General features: G+C 44.6%; 1 protein-coding gene and 1 non-coding gene across 2 annotated transcripts in view; one reads left to right on the top strand and one right to left on the bottom strand.

Moving 5' to 3' along the window:
• Mtor (mechanistic target of rapamycin kinase) overlaps positions 1 to 17,724 on the bottom strand; it is a 123,897-nt gene that overhangs the window by 9,013 nt on the left and 97,160 nt on the right. The window contains exons 39-51 of the mRNA XM_005317451.5: positions 17,034 to 17,282; positions 16,249 to 16,349; positions 15,511 to 15,607; positions 14,995 to 15,093; positions 14,374 to 14,496; positions 14,051 to 14,233; positions 13,005 to 13,139; positions 12,482 to 12,656; positions 10,975 to 11,110; positions 10,035 to 10,182; positions 8,850 to 8,972; positions 6,930 to 7,012; positions 60 to 132 (exon numbers count right to left, since the gene is read on the bottom strand). Coding sequence (XP_005317508.1) covers positions 60 to 132; positions 6,930 to 7,012; positions 8,850 to 8,972; positions 10,035 to 10,182; positions 10,975 to 11,110; positions 12,482 to 12,656; positions 13,005 to 13,139; positions 14,051 to 14,233; positions 14,374 to 14,496; positions 14,995 to 15,093; positions 15,511 to 15,607; positions 16,249 to 16,349; positions 17,034 to 17,282 — 1,725 coding nt within the window. The remainder of the gene's footprint in view (positions 1 to 59; positions 133 to 6,929; positions 7,013 to 8,849; positions 8,973 to 10,034; positions 10,183 to 10,974; positions 11,111 to 12,481; positions 12,657 to 13,004; positions 13,140 to 14,050; positions 14,234 to 14,373; positions 14,497 to 14,994; positions 15,094 to 15,510; positions 15,608 to 16,248; positions 16,350 to 17,033; positions 17,283 to 17,724) is intronic.
• On the top strand, positions 8,303 to 8,405 carry LOC120891097 (small nucleolar RNA U13). Its single transcript, XR_005735522.1, has one exon. It is a non-coding gene; the product is annotated as a small nucleolar RNA U13 (small nucleolar RNA).

Genomic DNA, 17,724 nt, shown 5'->3' on the forward strand with positions numbered 1-17,724 from the left:
TGCCTGAACTGTCAGAGCAGAGTGAGGTCTGTCTGACATGGTTTCAGAAACATGTTTACCTCAAAGCAGTCCCCAAAGTCAATATGCAGGATCTTTCCACTCAGTCGGTCTAGCATCAAGTTAGATGGGTGTCTGAGAAGCAGAAGGGAGAGACGGGAAGGGTCAACAAGCAGCATTGACAAATGAATCAGTGAGGATGTAAAACTCCAGGCCAGGGGCTGGCAGACAATAGCTCTGAGGTAAGTCTGGCTCCCACCTGACTTTATAAGCCACGTTTTATTGAAAAATGGCCGTCTTCATTTCTGTACTATTTCTAGTTGGTTTTATGCTACAGTGGCAGAGCTGGCACTGTGACAGAGGCCACATGGCCCACAAAGCCCAAGATATCTATCATTTGCTCTTTACAGAAAAAGTGCCTGTTCCTGCTCTGGAGCCACAGTGAGGATTTACCTGTAGGAGTTATGAGGAGACTCTGCTTCTCCAGGGTCTTGGGTCACCTGACAAACAGTTTATAGCAGTGAAAGCCCCTCAGTGGCAAGGCTCTGTCATTACTATCATGTAGCTATCACAGGATCTGTCTCCATGAGCCCCTGAGCCAATCCGGGGAAGATCATCTGGCTTTTGTCAATAGGTGTTCTGCTAGGTTTTTTTGGTTGTTGTTGTCATTTATTGTATTCTTTTGAGACAGGGTCTTGCAATGTTGCCTGGACTAGTCTTTAACTTCTGGGCTCAAGTGATATCCCACCTCAGTCTCTCTCTCTCTCTTTTTTTTTTTTTTTTTGTTACCAGGGATCGAACTCAGGGCACTTGACCACTGAGCCACATCCCCAGCCCTTTTTATATTTTATATAAAGACAGGGTCTCAAAAAATAAATAAATAAATAAATAAATAAATAAAGACAGGGTCTCACTGAGTTGCTTAGCACCTTGCCATTGCTGAGGCTGACTCTGAACTCATGATCTTTCTGTCTCAGCCTCCTGAGCTGCTGGGATTACAGGTGTATGCCACCCAATCCGGCCCTGAATTATTTTTTCAGTCAGTAAGTTTGGATGAAATTTATTATACAAAAAATATCATAAGGGATGATGCAACATGGCGGCCGGCGAGGAAGCAGTGATTCCAACGTCTCCACCCATCGGCAGCCTACCTACGGAGGAACTTCTAGCATAATTCCCTTAAGAAGAGAACTGCCGTGAACTGGTGGGTTTATTGGAAGTGACAGTTTGTCCCAGAGAAGTGGATCTGGGACGGCCACGCGGGCACAGAGGTCTAGTCCCGCAGCCATCAGCTGCTCCGGCAAGCGGCTCCCCCGGGAGGTTTAGCTCTCGCTCTGGGAGGAGCCGCCTCACCCGCCCGGTTCCTAACCACGCGGCCACAGCTACCCAGCTAGACAGGTGGCCCCGTGGCGGGTGCAGAAATCAACTCCTGCAACCAGCAGCCGTTTTTGCAAGCAGCGGACACCTGGAGCGACTTGGCCCTCCCCGCCCGAACCAGAATTCGGCCTCCGCCATCCGGGTTCCCCTGGGAGGCCTAGTGCTCGCTCTGGGAACAGCAGCCTCACCTGCCCGGTTCCTAACCACGCGGTCGCAGCTACCCGGCTCTACAGGTGGCCTCCCCGGCGGGCGCAGAGGTCCAATCCCGCAACCACCAGCAGCTTCTGAAAGCGGCGGCGGCCCGGAGTGGAGTGGCAGCCCAAACCGGCAGACGCCTCCGCCATATCGGCTCTCCCGGGAGGCCCTGTTCTCGCTCGGCGAACAGCCAAACCACCCGCCCGGATCTTAACCACGCAGACACAGCTACCCCGCTCTTCACATGGCTCCTGGTGGCCCGACTCAGCTAGAAGGGTCCCTGCATGGCTCAGCACATGGCCATGCCCTCCCGGCTCTGCTAATAGCCCCGCCCACCTGGCGAACAACCGGGAAACTTCAAAATCTCTCTGTGGGCGTGACCGCAAGAACCAAAGGACTCTCGACACCCAACTCCCCTTACTGCCAGAGTCAGGCAGACCTGAGACCCACCAACAGAACAGGCCTAGAGGCCTGCCAGCATGATAGATACGCCACTCCAATTGGAGTAGGGGCAGAGCAGAGCAGCCGCCCGCATTCGGATCAGGTCCAACAACCCAAGGGGGTGATAGTCATATCGCCACAATTGGAGGGGGGGCCAAGCAGAGCCGCCACCCGCACCCGCAGGGTGGGCAGACCGGCGAACAACCAGCAGAGCAGGCCTAGCGGCCCGCCAGCGCAGTATTGAGATCACCCCAACTAGAGAAGGAGCACAGCCACTACCCGCCCTGCAAGAGAGATTTTTCAACTATACAAGAGCAATATAATAATTAGGGGGAAAAACTCATAAACACAACAGTTTCACCAAGCAGAAAGAAACGTGAGCAGCATGAAAAGACAAGGAAAGAAAGGACCACAAGCAATGCAGGTCAACTCAACTTTAGAAGAGGTAATAGCTGCAACAGATGGAATGTCAGATAAAGAGTTCAGGATATATATGCTTCAGATGATCTGGAGTCTCAAGGAAGACATGAGACAGCAAAATCAGACAATGAAAGATCACATTGACAAACAAATCCAGGAAGTAAAAGATCAATTTCACAGGGAGATAGAGGTAATAAAAAACAAACAAATAGAAATCCTAGAAATGTAGGAAACAATAAACCAACTTAAAAACTCAATTGAGAATACTACCAGCAGAGTAGATCACTTAGAAGAGAGAACATCAGACAATGAAGACAAAGTATTTCAACTGGAAAAGAACATAGACAGCTCAACAAGTCTGCTAAGAAACCATGAGCAGAACATCCAAGAATTATGGGACAATATCAAAAGACCAAATTTAAGAGTCATTGGGATACAGGAAGGCACAGAGCTCCATACCAAAGGAATAAACAGTCTATTCAGTGAAATAATATGAGAAAACTTCCCAGACTTGAAGAATGAGACAGAATCCCAAATCCTAGAAGCCTACAGCACGCCAAATGTGCAAAATCATAAGAGATCCACACCTAGACACATTATAATGAAGATGTCCAACATACAGAATAAGGAGAGAATTTTAAAAGCTGCAAGAGAAAGAAAGCAGATTACATTTAGGGGCAAACCAATCAGGATAACAGCTGATCTCTCAACACAGACTCTGAAAGCTAGAAGATCCTGGAATAACATATTTCAAACACTGAAAGAAAATGGGTTCCAACCAAGAATCGTGTATCCGGCGAAATTAAGCTTCAGGATAGAAGATGAAATTAAAACCTTCCACGATAAACAAAAGTTAAAAGAATTCGCAGCTAGAAAACCATCTCTTCAAAAAATCCTTTGCAAAACATTACAGGAAGAGGAAATGGACAATAACATTGAAAACCAACAATGGGAAGTAGGACAGTAAAGGGGGGGAAGTAGTCAAAGAGAATAACAAATCAGGTTTAGTAACATCAATAAACAAATATGGCTAGAAGAACAAACCATATCTCAATAATAACCCTAAATGTTAATGGCTTAAACTCACCAATTAAGAGACACAGGCTAGTAGAATGGATCACAAAACAAGACCCAACAATATGCTGCCTACAGGAGATGCATCTGATAGGAAAAGATATTCATAGACTGAAGGTGAAAGGTTGGGAAAAATCATACCACTCATATGGACTGCGGAAACAAGCAGGAGTGTCCATACTCATATCTAATAAAATAGATTTCAAGCCAAAGTTAATCAAAAGGGATAAAGAAGGACACTTCATACTGCTCAAGGGAACCATACACCAACAAGACATAACAATCATAAATATATATGCCCCAAATAATGGTGCAGCTGTGTTCATCAAGCAAACTCTTCTCAAGTTCAAGAGTCTAATAGATCACCATACAATAATCATGGGAGACTTCAACACACCTCTCTCACCACTGGACAGATCTTCCAAACAAAAGTTAAATAAGGAAACTATAGAACTCAATAACACAATTAACAACCTAGACTTAATTGACATATATAGACTATACCACCCAACATCAAGTAGTTACACCTTTTTCTTAGCAGCACATGGAACCTTCTCAAAAATAGACCATATATTATGTCACAGGGCAACTCTTAGACAATATAAAGGGGTAGAGATAATACCATGCATCTTATCTGATCATAATGGAATAAAACTGAAAATCAATGATAAAAGAAGGAAGGAAAAATCAAGCATCACTTGGAGCTATTAGAGCTAATAAATGAATTCAGCAAAGTGGCAGGATATAAGATCAACACGCATAAATCAAAGGCATTCCTGTATATCAGCGACAAATCCTCTGAAACGGAAATGAGGACAACTACTCCATTCACAATATCCCCCCAAAAAATAAAATACTTGGGAATCAACCTAACAAAAGAGGTGAAAGATTTATATAATGAAAATTACAGAACCCTAAAGAAAGACATAGAAGAAGACCTTAGAAGATGGAGAAATATACCCCGCTCATGGATAGGCAGAACTAACATCATCAAAATGGCGATATTACCAAAAGTTCTCTATAAGTTCAATGCAATACCAATCAAAATCCCAACAGCATTTCTTGTAGAAATAGATAAAAGAATCATGAAATTCATATGGAATAATAAAAGACCCAGAATAGCAAAAACAATGCTAAGCAGGAAGTGTGAATCAGGTGGTATAGCGATACCAGACTTCAAACTATACTACAGAGCAATAGTAACAAAAACAGCATGGTACTGGTACCAAAACAGGCGGGTGGACCAATGGTACAGAATAGAGGACACAGTAACCAATCCACAAAACTACAACTACCTTATATTTGATAAAGGGGCTAAAAGCATGCAATGGAGGAAGGATGGCATCTTCAACAAATGGTGCTGGGAAAACTGGAAATCCACTTGCATCAAAATGAATCTGAATCCCTATCTCTCACCATGCACAAAAGTTAACTCAAAATGGATCAAGGAGCTTGATATTAAATCAGAGACACGGCATCTGATAGAAGAAAAAGTTGGCTATGATCTACATACTGTGGGATCGGGCCCCAAATTCCTCAACAGGACACCCATAGCGTAAGAGTTAACAACTAGAATCAACAAATGGGACTTACTCAAACTAAAAAGTTTTTTCTCAGCAAAAGAAACAATAAGAGAGATAAATAGAGAGCCTACATCCTGGGAACAAATCTTTAATCCACACACTTCAGATAGAGCCCTAATAACCAGAATATACAAAGAACTCAAAAAATTAGACAATAAGATAACAAATAACCCAATCAATAAATGGGCCAAGGACCTGAATAGACACTTCTCAGAGGAGGACATACAATCAATCAATAAGTACATGAAGAAATGCTCACCACCGCTAGCAGTCAGAGAAATGCAAATCAAAACTACCCTAAGATACCATCTCACTCCAGTAAGATTGGCAGCCATTAGGAAGTCAAACAACAATAAGTGCTGGAGAGGATGCGGGGAAAAGGGCACTCTTGTTCATTGCTGGTGGGACTGCAAATTGGTGCAGCCAATTTGGAAAGCAGTATGGAGATTTCTTGGAAAGCTGGGAATGGAACCACCATTTGACCCAGCTATTCCCCTTCTCGGTCTATTCCCTGAAGACTTAAAAAGAGCATGCTACAGGGACACTGCTGCATCGATGTTCATAGCAGCACAATTCACGATAGCAAGATTGTGGAACCAACCTAGATGCCCTTCAATAGATGAATGGATAAAAAAAATGTGGCATTTATACACAATGGAGTATTACTCTTCATTAAGAAACGACAAAATCATAGAATTTGGAGGGAAATGGATGGCATTAGAGCAGATTATGCTAAGTGAAGCTAGTCAATTGTTAAAAAACAAATACCAAATGACGCCTTTGATATAAGGGGAGTAAACAAGGACAGGGTAGGGACGAAGAGCTTGAGAAGAAGATTTACATTAAACAGGGATGAGAGGTGGGAGGGAAAGGGAGTGAGAAGGGAAATCGCATGGAAATGGAAGGCGATCCTCAGGGTTATACAAAATGATATATAAGAGGAAAGGAGGGGGTAAGACAAGATAATACAAATGGAAGAAATGATTTACAGTAGAAGGGGTAGAGAGAGAAAAGGGGAGGGGAGGGGAGGGGAGGGGGGATAGTAGAGAATAGGACTGACGGCAGAATACATCAGACACTAGAAAAGCAATATGTCAATCAATGGAAGGGTAACTGATGTGATACAGCAATCTGTATACAGGGTAAAGTTGGGAGTTCATAACCCTCTTGAATCAAACTGTGAAATATGATGTATTAAGAACTGTGTAATGTTTTGAACGACCAACAATAAAAAAAAAAAAAGAAAAAAAAATATCATAAGGATCTATTTTGGTTGGTTTCAATTGCAGAAACAGAATCAACTATCTTAGCATCATATTAATTATTTAATATTTACTAAGTCAATGTAATCAATCTTATTTAGCACACTAAACCAACCTATGGAGAAAGTAGTACTCTTGAGCTACAGTTTTGCTTCTCTCTAGTTGAAGTGTTATCCTATTAGAATAAACAGATGAAGGCTAAAGTTGATGCTGTAAAAGAGGTCTAAGTAGCTGGGCATAGTGGTGCATGCCTGTAATTCCATCTACTTGGAAGGCTGAGGTAGAAGCATTGTAAGTTCTAGCCAGTCTCATCAACTTAGAGAGATCCTCTCTCAAATAAAAAATTAAAAGGGCTGGAGATATAGCTCAGTGGTAGAGCATTTGCCTAGGATGTGTGAGCCCCTGGGGTTTATTCCCTAATACTGCAAAAGCAGAAACAAAAACAAAAAACCCCAAAGATGTCTAAAGTAAAAACAAAAATAGTTATTTGCCAAAAAGTCATAAATCTCACTGGAAAACAAATAAAAAGAAAACTACTAAAACAAAAGGAGACTAAAAGAAATAAATTAAATTCACTCACCTATCTCCTAGGCCCAAAATATATCCAACCATTGACATGACTGCTAAAGAGCGAGTGTAATTGGTTCTTCGGTCAAACCACACCTACAAAACAGGAGCATTAGTGAACCCAAGCACTGGAAACTTTAAACTGATTCCAACACAGCCAGACCCCAATCCCTTCTGTTCTTTTATTCCATTAATATCAGTGGGAACATAGGATGGAATAAAGATCCCATTCATGAGTATAATAAACAACTATGTCTCAGAATAAACTTAATTGGAAACATGTTAGGTTTCAATGAACAAGTAAACTTTTCTTCTTAGGAACATAAAGACATAAGTGAAGACTTTATGAAAAGACCCACTTCAGGATTCATTTAAGATTGCAGAGATGCAACAGCCTTCCAAATTATCATTTGATACATTTAATATAATTCCAATATAATTTCAGTGGCACTGAGAGGCATGGTGGCACATGCCTGTAATCCCAGTGTCTCAGGAGGCTGAGGTAGGAAAATCCCAAGTTCAAAGCCAGCCTCAGCAACTCAGTGAGGTCCTGAGCAATTTGGAGAGACCCTGTCTTCTCAAAATAAAATATAAAAAAGGCCTGGGGATGTGGCTCAGTGGCAAGGGCCCCTGGGCTCAATCCCTGGTTAAAAAAAAAAAAAAAAAAATTCAGTGGCATTTCAACCTTGAAAAAATGATCCCAACATTTGTCTGGAAGAAAAAATATGTGAAAATAGCTAATGCGAAGAGACTTATATTAATGGTATGGTACTTATGGAGGAACAGGCAGAGGGAATAATGAAGCAGAAGCCATAGAAAGATATCCCTGGGCATGGAGGAATTTAGTGTATAATGAAGATGGAATTTTTCAAATAGTGGGGAAGGATGGGTTATTTGGTAAATAGTGTGGTGGCAGCTAATCATCTTTTTTTTTTATTTTTTTATTTTTTTTAAAGAAAGAGTGAGAGAGAGTGAGAGAGAAAGAGAGAGAATTCTTCAATATTTATTTTTTAGTTCTCGGCAGACACAACATCTTTGTTGGTATGTGGTGCTGAGGATCGAACCCGGGCCGCATGCATGCCAGGCGAGCGCGCTACCGCTTGAGCCACATCCCCAGCCCCAGCTAATCATCTTTTAAAAAACAAGTTACATTGTAGTTTTATTGATTTATTTTTATTATTGTTATTTTTTTGGTATTGGGGATTGAACCTAGTGGTGCTTTACCACTGAGCTACAGCCTGAGCCTCTTTTTTTTTTTTTTTGAGACAGTAAATTGTCAAGGCTGGCTTCAAACTTGTGATCCTTCTGCTTTAGCCTCCTGAGTTACTGAGATTACAGGTGTGCACCATCAAGCCCAGCCCACCTAAGTTTACAAATACATTCTAGATCCTTCCAGCTCATAAGTGTGATGACTGGGTGTTCTTGCTATTGTGTGAGATATGCCTCCCTCTGAACTTTGTTACATTGTTGGCACATTACCCAGCTGATGTGAAAAAAGAAATTCCAAACTGGGTTAGAATTTAATTGTAAAAGCAAATCTTATAAGAAAATATAGGTAAAAAGAGACATCAGCTTGAGGTGGAGAGAGCCTTTCTAAATGTAAAGCCAAAGGCAGAAACTTCAAACTCGGATATATCTAACTTTTAAAAATAATGTGTGAAAAAGAAAAACCCCAATCCCCAAAACACTAATCAAATTAGAAAATCAAATAAACAGGAAATTTACAACATATATGAAAAAAGACCAACTATCCTAAATATAGGAAAAAAGGTTAAATACTCTCATAATCAATAGGAGAAAGCAGCAAACTAGTCAATCTAAATAGCATGTGATTTTTGCTATAAAAGGCTGTACATAATCCACAGTTAACAGTAGCAAAGAGTAGCTAATCGGCCCTTTTAGGAGTGGGTCAGAGGCAGCTGAGTGGCCCTACCTCCGAGCTGGGGCTCTTCAGCCACAGCAGCTTGGCCAGGTCGTCCCCTGCTGTGTTGTTGACAGCGTGCTCAAACACTTCCACCTTCTGCATCAGGGTCAGGTGGTCGTAATCTGGAGCCATCTGCATCAGGACACATGTTCAGTTAGAGCAGCCGGAGGCATAGGGTTGGGCCAGGCAGACCTGGTTCTAACTTTGCTGCTAGTCAAGAGGAGATGGGAAGTGCAGCATAGTGGCCACACTGGCTCCCAGGGCATGGGTGGGGACACCTGGACTCACCTCAGTCCAAGCCTAGTGCAGTGGACGAGGGGACGAGGTTTTAAGGTCTGCATAACAATTCTTCCTAGTTCTTAGATGACTACTCACCAGGCCTTCCAGAGCTTGGTATATGTTTGATAAATAGATGCTGCCTATATTTATCTGTCCAGTCCCATACAGGACAATGAAAACATAATTTCCAGGCTTTAGAAGACTTTAATTTCTTTTTAAAATTTATTTATTTATTTATTTAGGGTACTAGGGATTGAACCCAGGGGCACTTAACCACTGAGCCACATCCTCAGCTGATTTTAATTTCTTTTTGAGATAGGATCTTGCTAATTGCTCAAGGCCTCACTAAATTGCTAAGGCTGGCTTTGAACTTGTGATCCTCAGCCTCCAGAGTCACGGGATTATAGGTGTGTGCCATCATGCCCGACTTCTTTTTTTTTTTTTAAAAGAACCTCAGGCTGAACCTGTTAGGCCTCACGAGCCATGCTGAAATCTTTTTTTAAAAAAATATTTATTTTTTAGTTCTCGGCGGACACAACATCTTTGTTTGTATGTGGTGCTGAGGATTGAACCTGGGCCGCACACATGCCAGGCGAGCGTGCTACCGCTTAAGCCACATGCCCAGCACCATGCTGAAATCTTATGCAACTTTATTCTACTTTATATTTTGCATTGCTGGAACCATATGCCAGGGAAGCACTCTACCATGAGTTTCATCCGCAATCTCACTTTGATTTCATAGAGAATGTTTTCTGCTTTAAGATTCACCTCATTAAACCTTCAATAGCAAATTCCCCCAAATAGACTTCACTGATGGACACACAAAGAACTAGAAAAGCAGCCCTGTGTGGATCCTTGATGTGTGAGTCCTGCCTCCAGGACCCTGAGGACACTGGGCAGCAAGCCTCCTCATACCCGCAACATGATGCGATGCTCAATGTTGAGGAGGATCTTCTTCTTCTCCCTGTAGTCCCGGATGAGGGCATGTAGCGTGTCACAGTGGGGGACCCAGCCAATGAGGCCTGAGTTGGTGGACAGAGGGATGACGGCATATCTCTGGATGCTGGTGCCACAAAAGAACAGGGTCATTTTGTACAAGAAGAGCATATTTATGATTCACTCAGAGCACACACAGATTTGGTATAGGGTGTACCTGGTACCCAGGTGCTTAACCACTAAGACATATCCCTGGTCTTCAAAAATTTTTATTAGGATCTCACTAAGTTGCTTAGGGTCTCACTAAATGCTGAGGCTTACTTTGAACTTATCATCCTCCTGCCTCAGCCTCCCAAGCCACAGGGATTACAGGTGTGTGCCACCGATCTCCACTACAGACTGTCTTTAATGAGCCCTGCACATGGTTTTTGTGAGAGGGGGAGTGAGCAATACTTGGTGAAGAATACAACATCACAGAAATAGGGTGCTCATAAATGAAAGCCACTCTGGCCTTCTCATCCTGCCCAACAGACCAGTGGCTCTGGAGGCATCATGTGACTATTATCTGAGATCAGGAGAAGGAAAAGCAACAGGGCCAAGGATAGGAAGGCTCTGGCTGAGCTTACGCCCCACAAGGAGTAACATACTGTATAATCTTGATTATAACATACTGTATAATCTTGATTAACAGTCTGTATAATCTTCATCTCATCTCAAATCACTCCCTTCTGAATTCTTTGGAGCTTGTTAAAGGCATATCCCATGTGGAGACCCTTTCTTCTTGTGTTTGGCAGCTAGGTTACTGATAACCTCCTGTCAGGTTATAACTTAATTGATAAAGGAGCATGGTACTATGCACAGTCGTAGGAGGGCAAGAAGACTTCTCAAAATTTTGCCATTTCCACAGCACTCTGAATACCTGAGGTTTTTCCGAAGAGATGTCGGGTCATTGGCCAAGAGGGTGTTAACCAGGCCAAAGAGCTGCATCACCCGCTCGTCCTGCCGCAGGTCTTCGTGGCCCTTCAGGAGGAACACAAACTCATGGCCGTTGCTGCCTGTAGGGATGGTGGCAACTGTTAGTGCAGAACACAGGTTCTCACACCCGTAGCTGAGACCAGCAGAGTATTCCAAAGATCCCATAGACTACACACACTCTCCCTAATCACAATCCCCTACAAATGGAAAGAACACTCTACAACTGAGGAAACAGTTCTGCTTTTGATGTCTACCAATGACCAAAGTTGTTTAAATTTAAAAAAAGACTGTTACCAAGGATCAGAAACTATCATGCAGAGATTATACATTTTCCCTCTCCCTGACCCACTCTGATCTGAGAAGCCCAACTCCTATGGCCCATATCCCTTGGAGTTCCAGCTGGTGTTGCCAATGAGGCACTGGCAGGAAAGGACAGGAAGAGGTGGAGATCGGGGTATTTGCCCCCACACCCTGCCTTGGTCACAGTTCTAGAAGCAGCCATGTCCCTCCACCTGAGCTACAGCTTCTGCTAGCTGGCCTCTCTTCCAAGGCAATAGTTCTTGTTGGGCTCCTTGTCCTTTCAGGTCTGGAGGAGTGGTGGGAAGGATGAGGAACAGCTTATTTGCTCACTTCTCTCAGAAGCAGTTTCTTCACTAAACTTTTTAAATCTAATACGCTGAGGACATGACTGACCATGTTTTCTTTTGTTGTTGTTGTTTGTTTTATAAAATATATTTTTTTCAGTTAAAGATGGATACAAAACTTTTATTTATTTTTACGTGGTGCTAAGGACCGAACATGCAAGGGAAGTGCTCTACCACTGAGCCACAACCCCAGCCCTGTGATCATGTTTTTTATTGGAAGATACCAGCTCCTGGAGAGACCACTACCTGTGCACCATGATTGATCAGTGTTGGTGAAAACCATTACACTTGAGAAATGAGCGTCAATAAAAGGGAGAGACCTCAAGATGCCACCTCAATACACAAGTCTCCCTCAACCATTCCAGGTAGGTATCACTACCCCTAAGCCAAATTCTAGACGCCATGTGTTGAATGTACCTCCCATGAGGATTCATTGCTATTCTAGTTTGTTTGCTTTACACAATTATTTCCCACAAAGGGAGAACATTCAAGAACCCAGATGCTCTTTCTTCAGTGGCATGGAACCTCAAGTCTGCATCAGCTGCCTCTGCTGGCTCATTTCAACACCTGCCCACCACCACCAGGGCTCCACAAATGAGATCTGGCTTCACTTCAATAGGTACAGCTCTGAGTACACTCGGAGCCATGAAGAGGTCCTGGAAGGGGAGGGCCACTGTCCTCCATTCTTGTCCCAAGAGGTGGGGAGAGTTGCAGCACTTGAAAGATTAGCAGCTGGAATGGCAGGCCATAATTTCAGAACAGGGGGCAGGGACTCATTCAGGGAGGCAGAAGTGCAGTGATCCTTACCCATGAGAGTCAGCTTCCGGGGCCTCTGCTTGGATGTGATAACTTGCAAAGATGGGGCTATGGACTGAATGCGAATGATTGGCTGGTTGGGGTCATATGTTCCTGGCACAGCCAATTCAAGGTCTCGGCACATCAGAAGTTTTGGGGAAACATACTGAAGCTCTAAGGATGTAAGCTGTGAATAATTACCAAAAAAAATTTGGTTAGAAAATTAAACTCCAGGGAGGAATTTAGATATAATTTAGGTCTTTTTCAACAGACTGCCAGAAGCAATTAGTTTTCTACAGGTACAAGTGAAAGCAGGCTGGGCGCGGTGGCCCACGCCTGTAGTCCTAGAGGCTCGGGAGGCTGAGACAGGAGGATTGCAAGTTCAAAGCCAGCCTCAGCAATGGGCGAGGTGCTAAGCAACTCAGTGACACTCTGTCTCCAAATAAAATACAAAAAATCGTGAAACCAGATGCTTAGGATGAGTATCAGGAAGTTCACAGATAATAAGACAGAAAGGACCACCTGAGGAACCTACCTGGGGTAGCTGCTTTGAGATCCGTCTGAACACGTGGTAGTAGAGGTCCCAGGCTTGGGTGAGGTCCTTGACATTCCCTGACTTCATGTACTTCCTGCACCATTCTTGGGCCTCCATTAAATCTCGGCCATATGCCTGAGAAGGAAAGCAGGGCAGATGTGCAAGCGGTCAAAGTGGCCACCAAAACAGGAACTAAATTAAATGTCTGAGCAGACCACAGAACTCCCCGGGAACAGACTGTGGCCAGAAATTGCTAGCAGGTGAGCACAAGCAGCTGAGCAGTTCCCCAGTCCTGGAGCTTCCTGATCATAAGCAAGACTTGTTAGGTTAAGGGAACGTCAGAGGATAGGTGGGGTGGCCTCTCTTTTGATTTTCCAATTAAAATTTCAGGAGGAGGGTTGGGGCTATGGCTCAGAGGTAGAGCGCTTGCCTAGCACATGCGAGGCCCTGGGTTTGATCCTCAGCACCACATTAAATAAATAAATAAATAAATAAATAAATAAATAAATAAATAAAACAAACAAAGGTATTAAAAAATTTTAAAAACAAAATTTCAGGAGGAGCTAGAAGTGTTCTAAGTGATAGAGCTTGTGTAGCATGCATGAGGGGCCTTGGCTTGATTCCCAGCACTGCACCATTAAACAAAAGGAAAGTAAAAAAGAAAGAAAAAAATTCAGCACTGTGCTATACTAGTGCCACGTGCATGGTGGCATATGCCTATAATCCCAGCAACTTGGGTGGCTAAGGCAGGATTATCACAAGTTTGAGGCCAGCCTTGGCAATTTGGGAGGCTCTAAGCAATTCAGTGAGATCTTGTCTCTAAATAAAAAATAAAAAGTGCTGGGGATGTGGCTCAGTGGTTAAGTGCTCCTGTGTTAAATCACCAGTACAAAAAAGAAACAAAATTAGGCAGGTTCTTGAAACTTAGAGACAATTAACTTCTGGTGTTTTTTTAATCCCTGTGACCTCTACTGGAGTTCTTGTGTTAAGGCAGAAGAAAGGATAGAGGGAAAGGAATCATGTCCTTGGTGCTTTCCATCCCATACCTGATTAAAGGACGTTTCCTTCAGAGTTTGGGGGCCCCGTTCCATCATAGCGTGCAGAGGTTCCAGCACCTCAAACATGCCCTTCACATTCCTCTCCCCGAAGTACAAACGAGATGCCTCTTCCAGGCCTTCGTGCCACATCTCATGCCAGAGGATGGCTACCCGGATCAGCTCCTCGCTCACCTGGATCAAAGCGGGGAAAGAAAAGCATCAGGGATGAACACTCTCAGGAAGTCTGACTTGGAGAATTGAAGGGACGCATCTGGTGGGACAGGGAGTGTGAGGTTCCATGGTGAGGAAGACCTGGCTGGCTCTGGACTCACCATCATGGCCTGCTGGACCAGGGTGTTGCTGTGCTCGCACATGTTCTTCAGAATCTTGTTGGCTGCGTTGTGACGGGCTGTTGTAGTTGACTTGGAAGCCACAGTCAGAGGGTAGATGAGGGCCTGAAGCAAACAGGAACATTTGTAAGAGACACATGTAAGGAGCCTGAGGGGTTTTCCCTGTACTGGGGACTGACACAGTGGCACTCTATCACTGACTTACAATCCCAGCCTTATTTTTAACTTTTAAAATTTTGAGGCAAGGCCTCTTTAAATTGCCCAGGCTGTCCTTGAACTTGTGATCCTCCTGCCTCAGTGAGTAGATGGGATTACAGGTCTTTGCCACTGTACCCAGACCAATGCAGGTTTTAAGGAGAATGGCAAAAGACATGGTGAAGGTGACATTAGCACCATGAATCTACCACAAAGGAGAGCTCCATCTGGAGGAGACTCTTTCTTTTCAGGATGGTTGCTGGGTCCTTGGGACTACTAGCTGAGTAGACCTTCCTAGGGCTGGGTGGAGCACCTAGCTCCCAGTTCCTGTACTTGTGTTTCTCAAAGGCTGGCCATCAAATCAAAGGTCAGTGATTAGATGAGAAACTTCCCAGGTTCTCCACATACCTGGGGGTGGTACCGACCAATGTCTGTGAGAAGCTGGTGAATGAGGCGTCCCACCAAGGGTCTGGGCGTATCAATTCTTGCAATGAGCTGAGGAATAACCTGGTATTCAAAAAGTCACAGTATGTGGCATGTGAGGCAGGGAAACAACTCTAGTTATTCTTCTAAATGAAGATTGATCCTTGTTTGGTTGATACTTTAAGCTCTGAAATGGTTCATTATTTTCAGTTCTCTAAAAGAAACTAAAGAGTATATGTAGTCTAGACTTTGGGTCTAAGTTCCGTATTCTTTTTTCATTTTTGTAGTTGTAGATGAACATCTTGCCTTTATTTTGTTTGTTTATTTTTATTTGGTGCTGAGGATCAAACCCAGTGCCTCACACATGTTAGGCAAGCACTCTGTCACTGCACCCCAGCCCCAGCCCTGCATTCTTAATACTATAAACACATACTGCCTTGCCCCTCTGACCACTGCATGGTTCCAAGAGAACACAGGAGACAGAATCTGGGCCACCCTCACCTGTAACCAAGTATCAATCTGGATTGCTTTCACCCCTTCCACCAAGGCTTCATTGACATCTGGCCAGTGACCATAATCAAACCACAAAGTGAGAACTCTGGAAAAGACAAATGAAAAGTCATATAAAATTTAGTTTTCCAGCTTTTTTTTTTTTCTTCTGTTTTTCATCTCTAAGGCTCTGGAGAAGAGAACCTATGGCTGTGATGAGTGGCGGGGTTCTGGACTGATGTGCAAGGATCATTCTGAGCTCATGAGCATTCCCAGATCATGGCATAAGCTCAGACACGGACAGATGAGCCAGCGTGACCTAAGAGAACCACAGACTGGGACAAATGAAAAGGGCAACAGGAAAGCCTGGCACTCAGCTGGTCAGAGACTCACAAATGAGGAGGCCATGGCTGTGCCTGTCATGACTAGCCTCTGGACTGACAATCGGTTTGGGCCAACTGTTCAGACTTGCAGGAGGATTTTAAAAATGTTGTGATGAAAAAAGCCTTGGTCCCTACGTAGTAAACCACATAGATAGCCCTCACTCCACTTCTAGGTTTTTGCAGGTTCCATCCTCCTAAGTGGAACCCGGCCAGTGATCATTCCTCAACCCACAGGTGGAGAAAGGCCCAGAGCCGAGCTTGGGTGTACTGACTGGAGTGGGGAGGGCTTAGATGACCTGGATGTGTGACATGGGTGTCCCATCATTAGCAGGATCTTCCAGAGTTTCACCCTCCCCTTCCCTGATACCTGAGTGTATCCTGGAGGTTGTTGCCTCGTGACAAGGAGATAGAACGGAAGAAGCCCTGGACGGCCGGGACAGTGTACATCAAGAGGGTTTTGGATAAATCCTGTTGGAATACACATGTGTTAGTGACACTTTTATCTCAGCTTTCTTTTTCCTGTGGTGCTGGAGATTGAACCAAGGCCTTGCACACACTAGGCAAGTGTTCTACCACTGAGCTGAATCCCTGGCCCTTTGCCTCAGCTTTCTCATCTGGATAGTGGGAATAGGTGCATACTAAAAGCACCTCCTTCAAAGGGCAGTTGAGTGTTCAGCCAGTTGTGCATGGAAAGCCTTTTTTGGTGCCTGGAACATGGCAACTGTGTCAGAACTGTCACTGTCTTGGGGTATGGTGGTTTCCTGAACAGAGTGGCAGAGGGTGGGGCTGCAGCTTTGAGTGCTGTTCTCTGGACCTGATGGCTACCTTGGTGCATTTCATATTGACAGCCCAAGGAAAGGTGGAAGGGAAGACAACAGGCAAAGATGATCCCCCAGGCCCTGTCCTCAGAGTGGACTTGCAGATGGACGCTGCCCCCAAACAGGCACAGCACAGTTAAGAGAAGGAGCTCATTCTCCAGCACAGGCCATGACAGCCCCTCAGAGCAGAGTGTGGTCTCCTGCACTACTGTGAAGGTGGCCAGGCAGGGCATCCAGCTCCACCTCGCACTTCAGAGAAGCCTCGGGCTCCACTGAGCTTGGACTGCTCAGAGGGCTACGCCTGGCTGGTCCTCAGGAGGAGAGGGGAGCCCACCTCAGTGACTTTCTTCTGCAGAGGGGATGGAGTGGGGCTGTTCTCAGAGCTCTCGGCTTCGCTCTCACTGTTGCTGCCCTCTGTGCTGGCGGCGGCAGCAGCAGTGGCAGCAGTGGTGGCCGCTGTGGTGGTGTTGGTGATGTTGGCCCCGCTGGCATGACGCAGTTTCTTCTTCTCGTCGCGGGCTTGGTTCTGGTGCTTGTAGTGTAGCACAGCTTCGAAGTTCATCACTGCCCATGCGTGCCAGGCCTGGGTAGGGCGAGAGCCAGGGGTAGACACTGGGCTGTGAGCAACAGCTTTAGTTTTCCAGCTTTTTTTCTATTTTTCATCTCTAAGGCTCTGGAGAAGAGAACCTATGGCTGTGATGAGTGGCGGGGTTCTGGACTGATGTGCAAGGATCATTCTGAGCTCATGGGCATTCCCAGATCATGGCACAAGCTCAGACACGGACAGATGAGCCAGCATGACCTAAGAGAACCACAGACTGGGACAAATGAAAAGGGCAACAGGAAAGCCTGGCACTCAGCTGGTCAGAGACTCACAAATGAGGAGGCCAAAAGTGATGGATGTATGGAAGTTTTCATTTAAACCTTCCAGGTAAAGAAGAAGACTTCCTCGCAAGGGGAAGAACAGGACAGAGGCGCACAGAGGGCAAGCAGTGTCCACAGGAAACAAGCAAAGGACACGCCTG

Source organism: Ictidomys tridecemlineatus, chromosome 11 (assembly GCF_052094955.1).
Source record: "Ictidomys tridecemlineatus isolate mIctTri1 chromosome 11, mIctTri1.hap1, whole genome shotgun sequence".
Taxonomy (NCBI): domain Eukaryota; kingdom Metazoa; phylum Chordata; class Mammalia; order Rodentia; family Sciuridae; genus Ictidomys; species Ictidomys tridecemlineatus.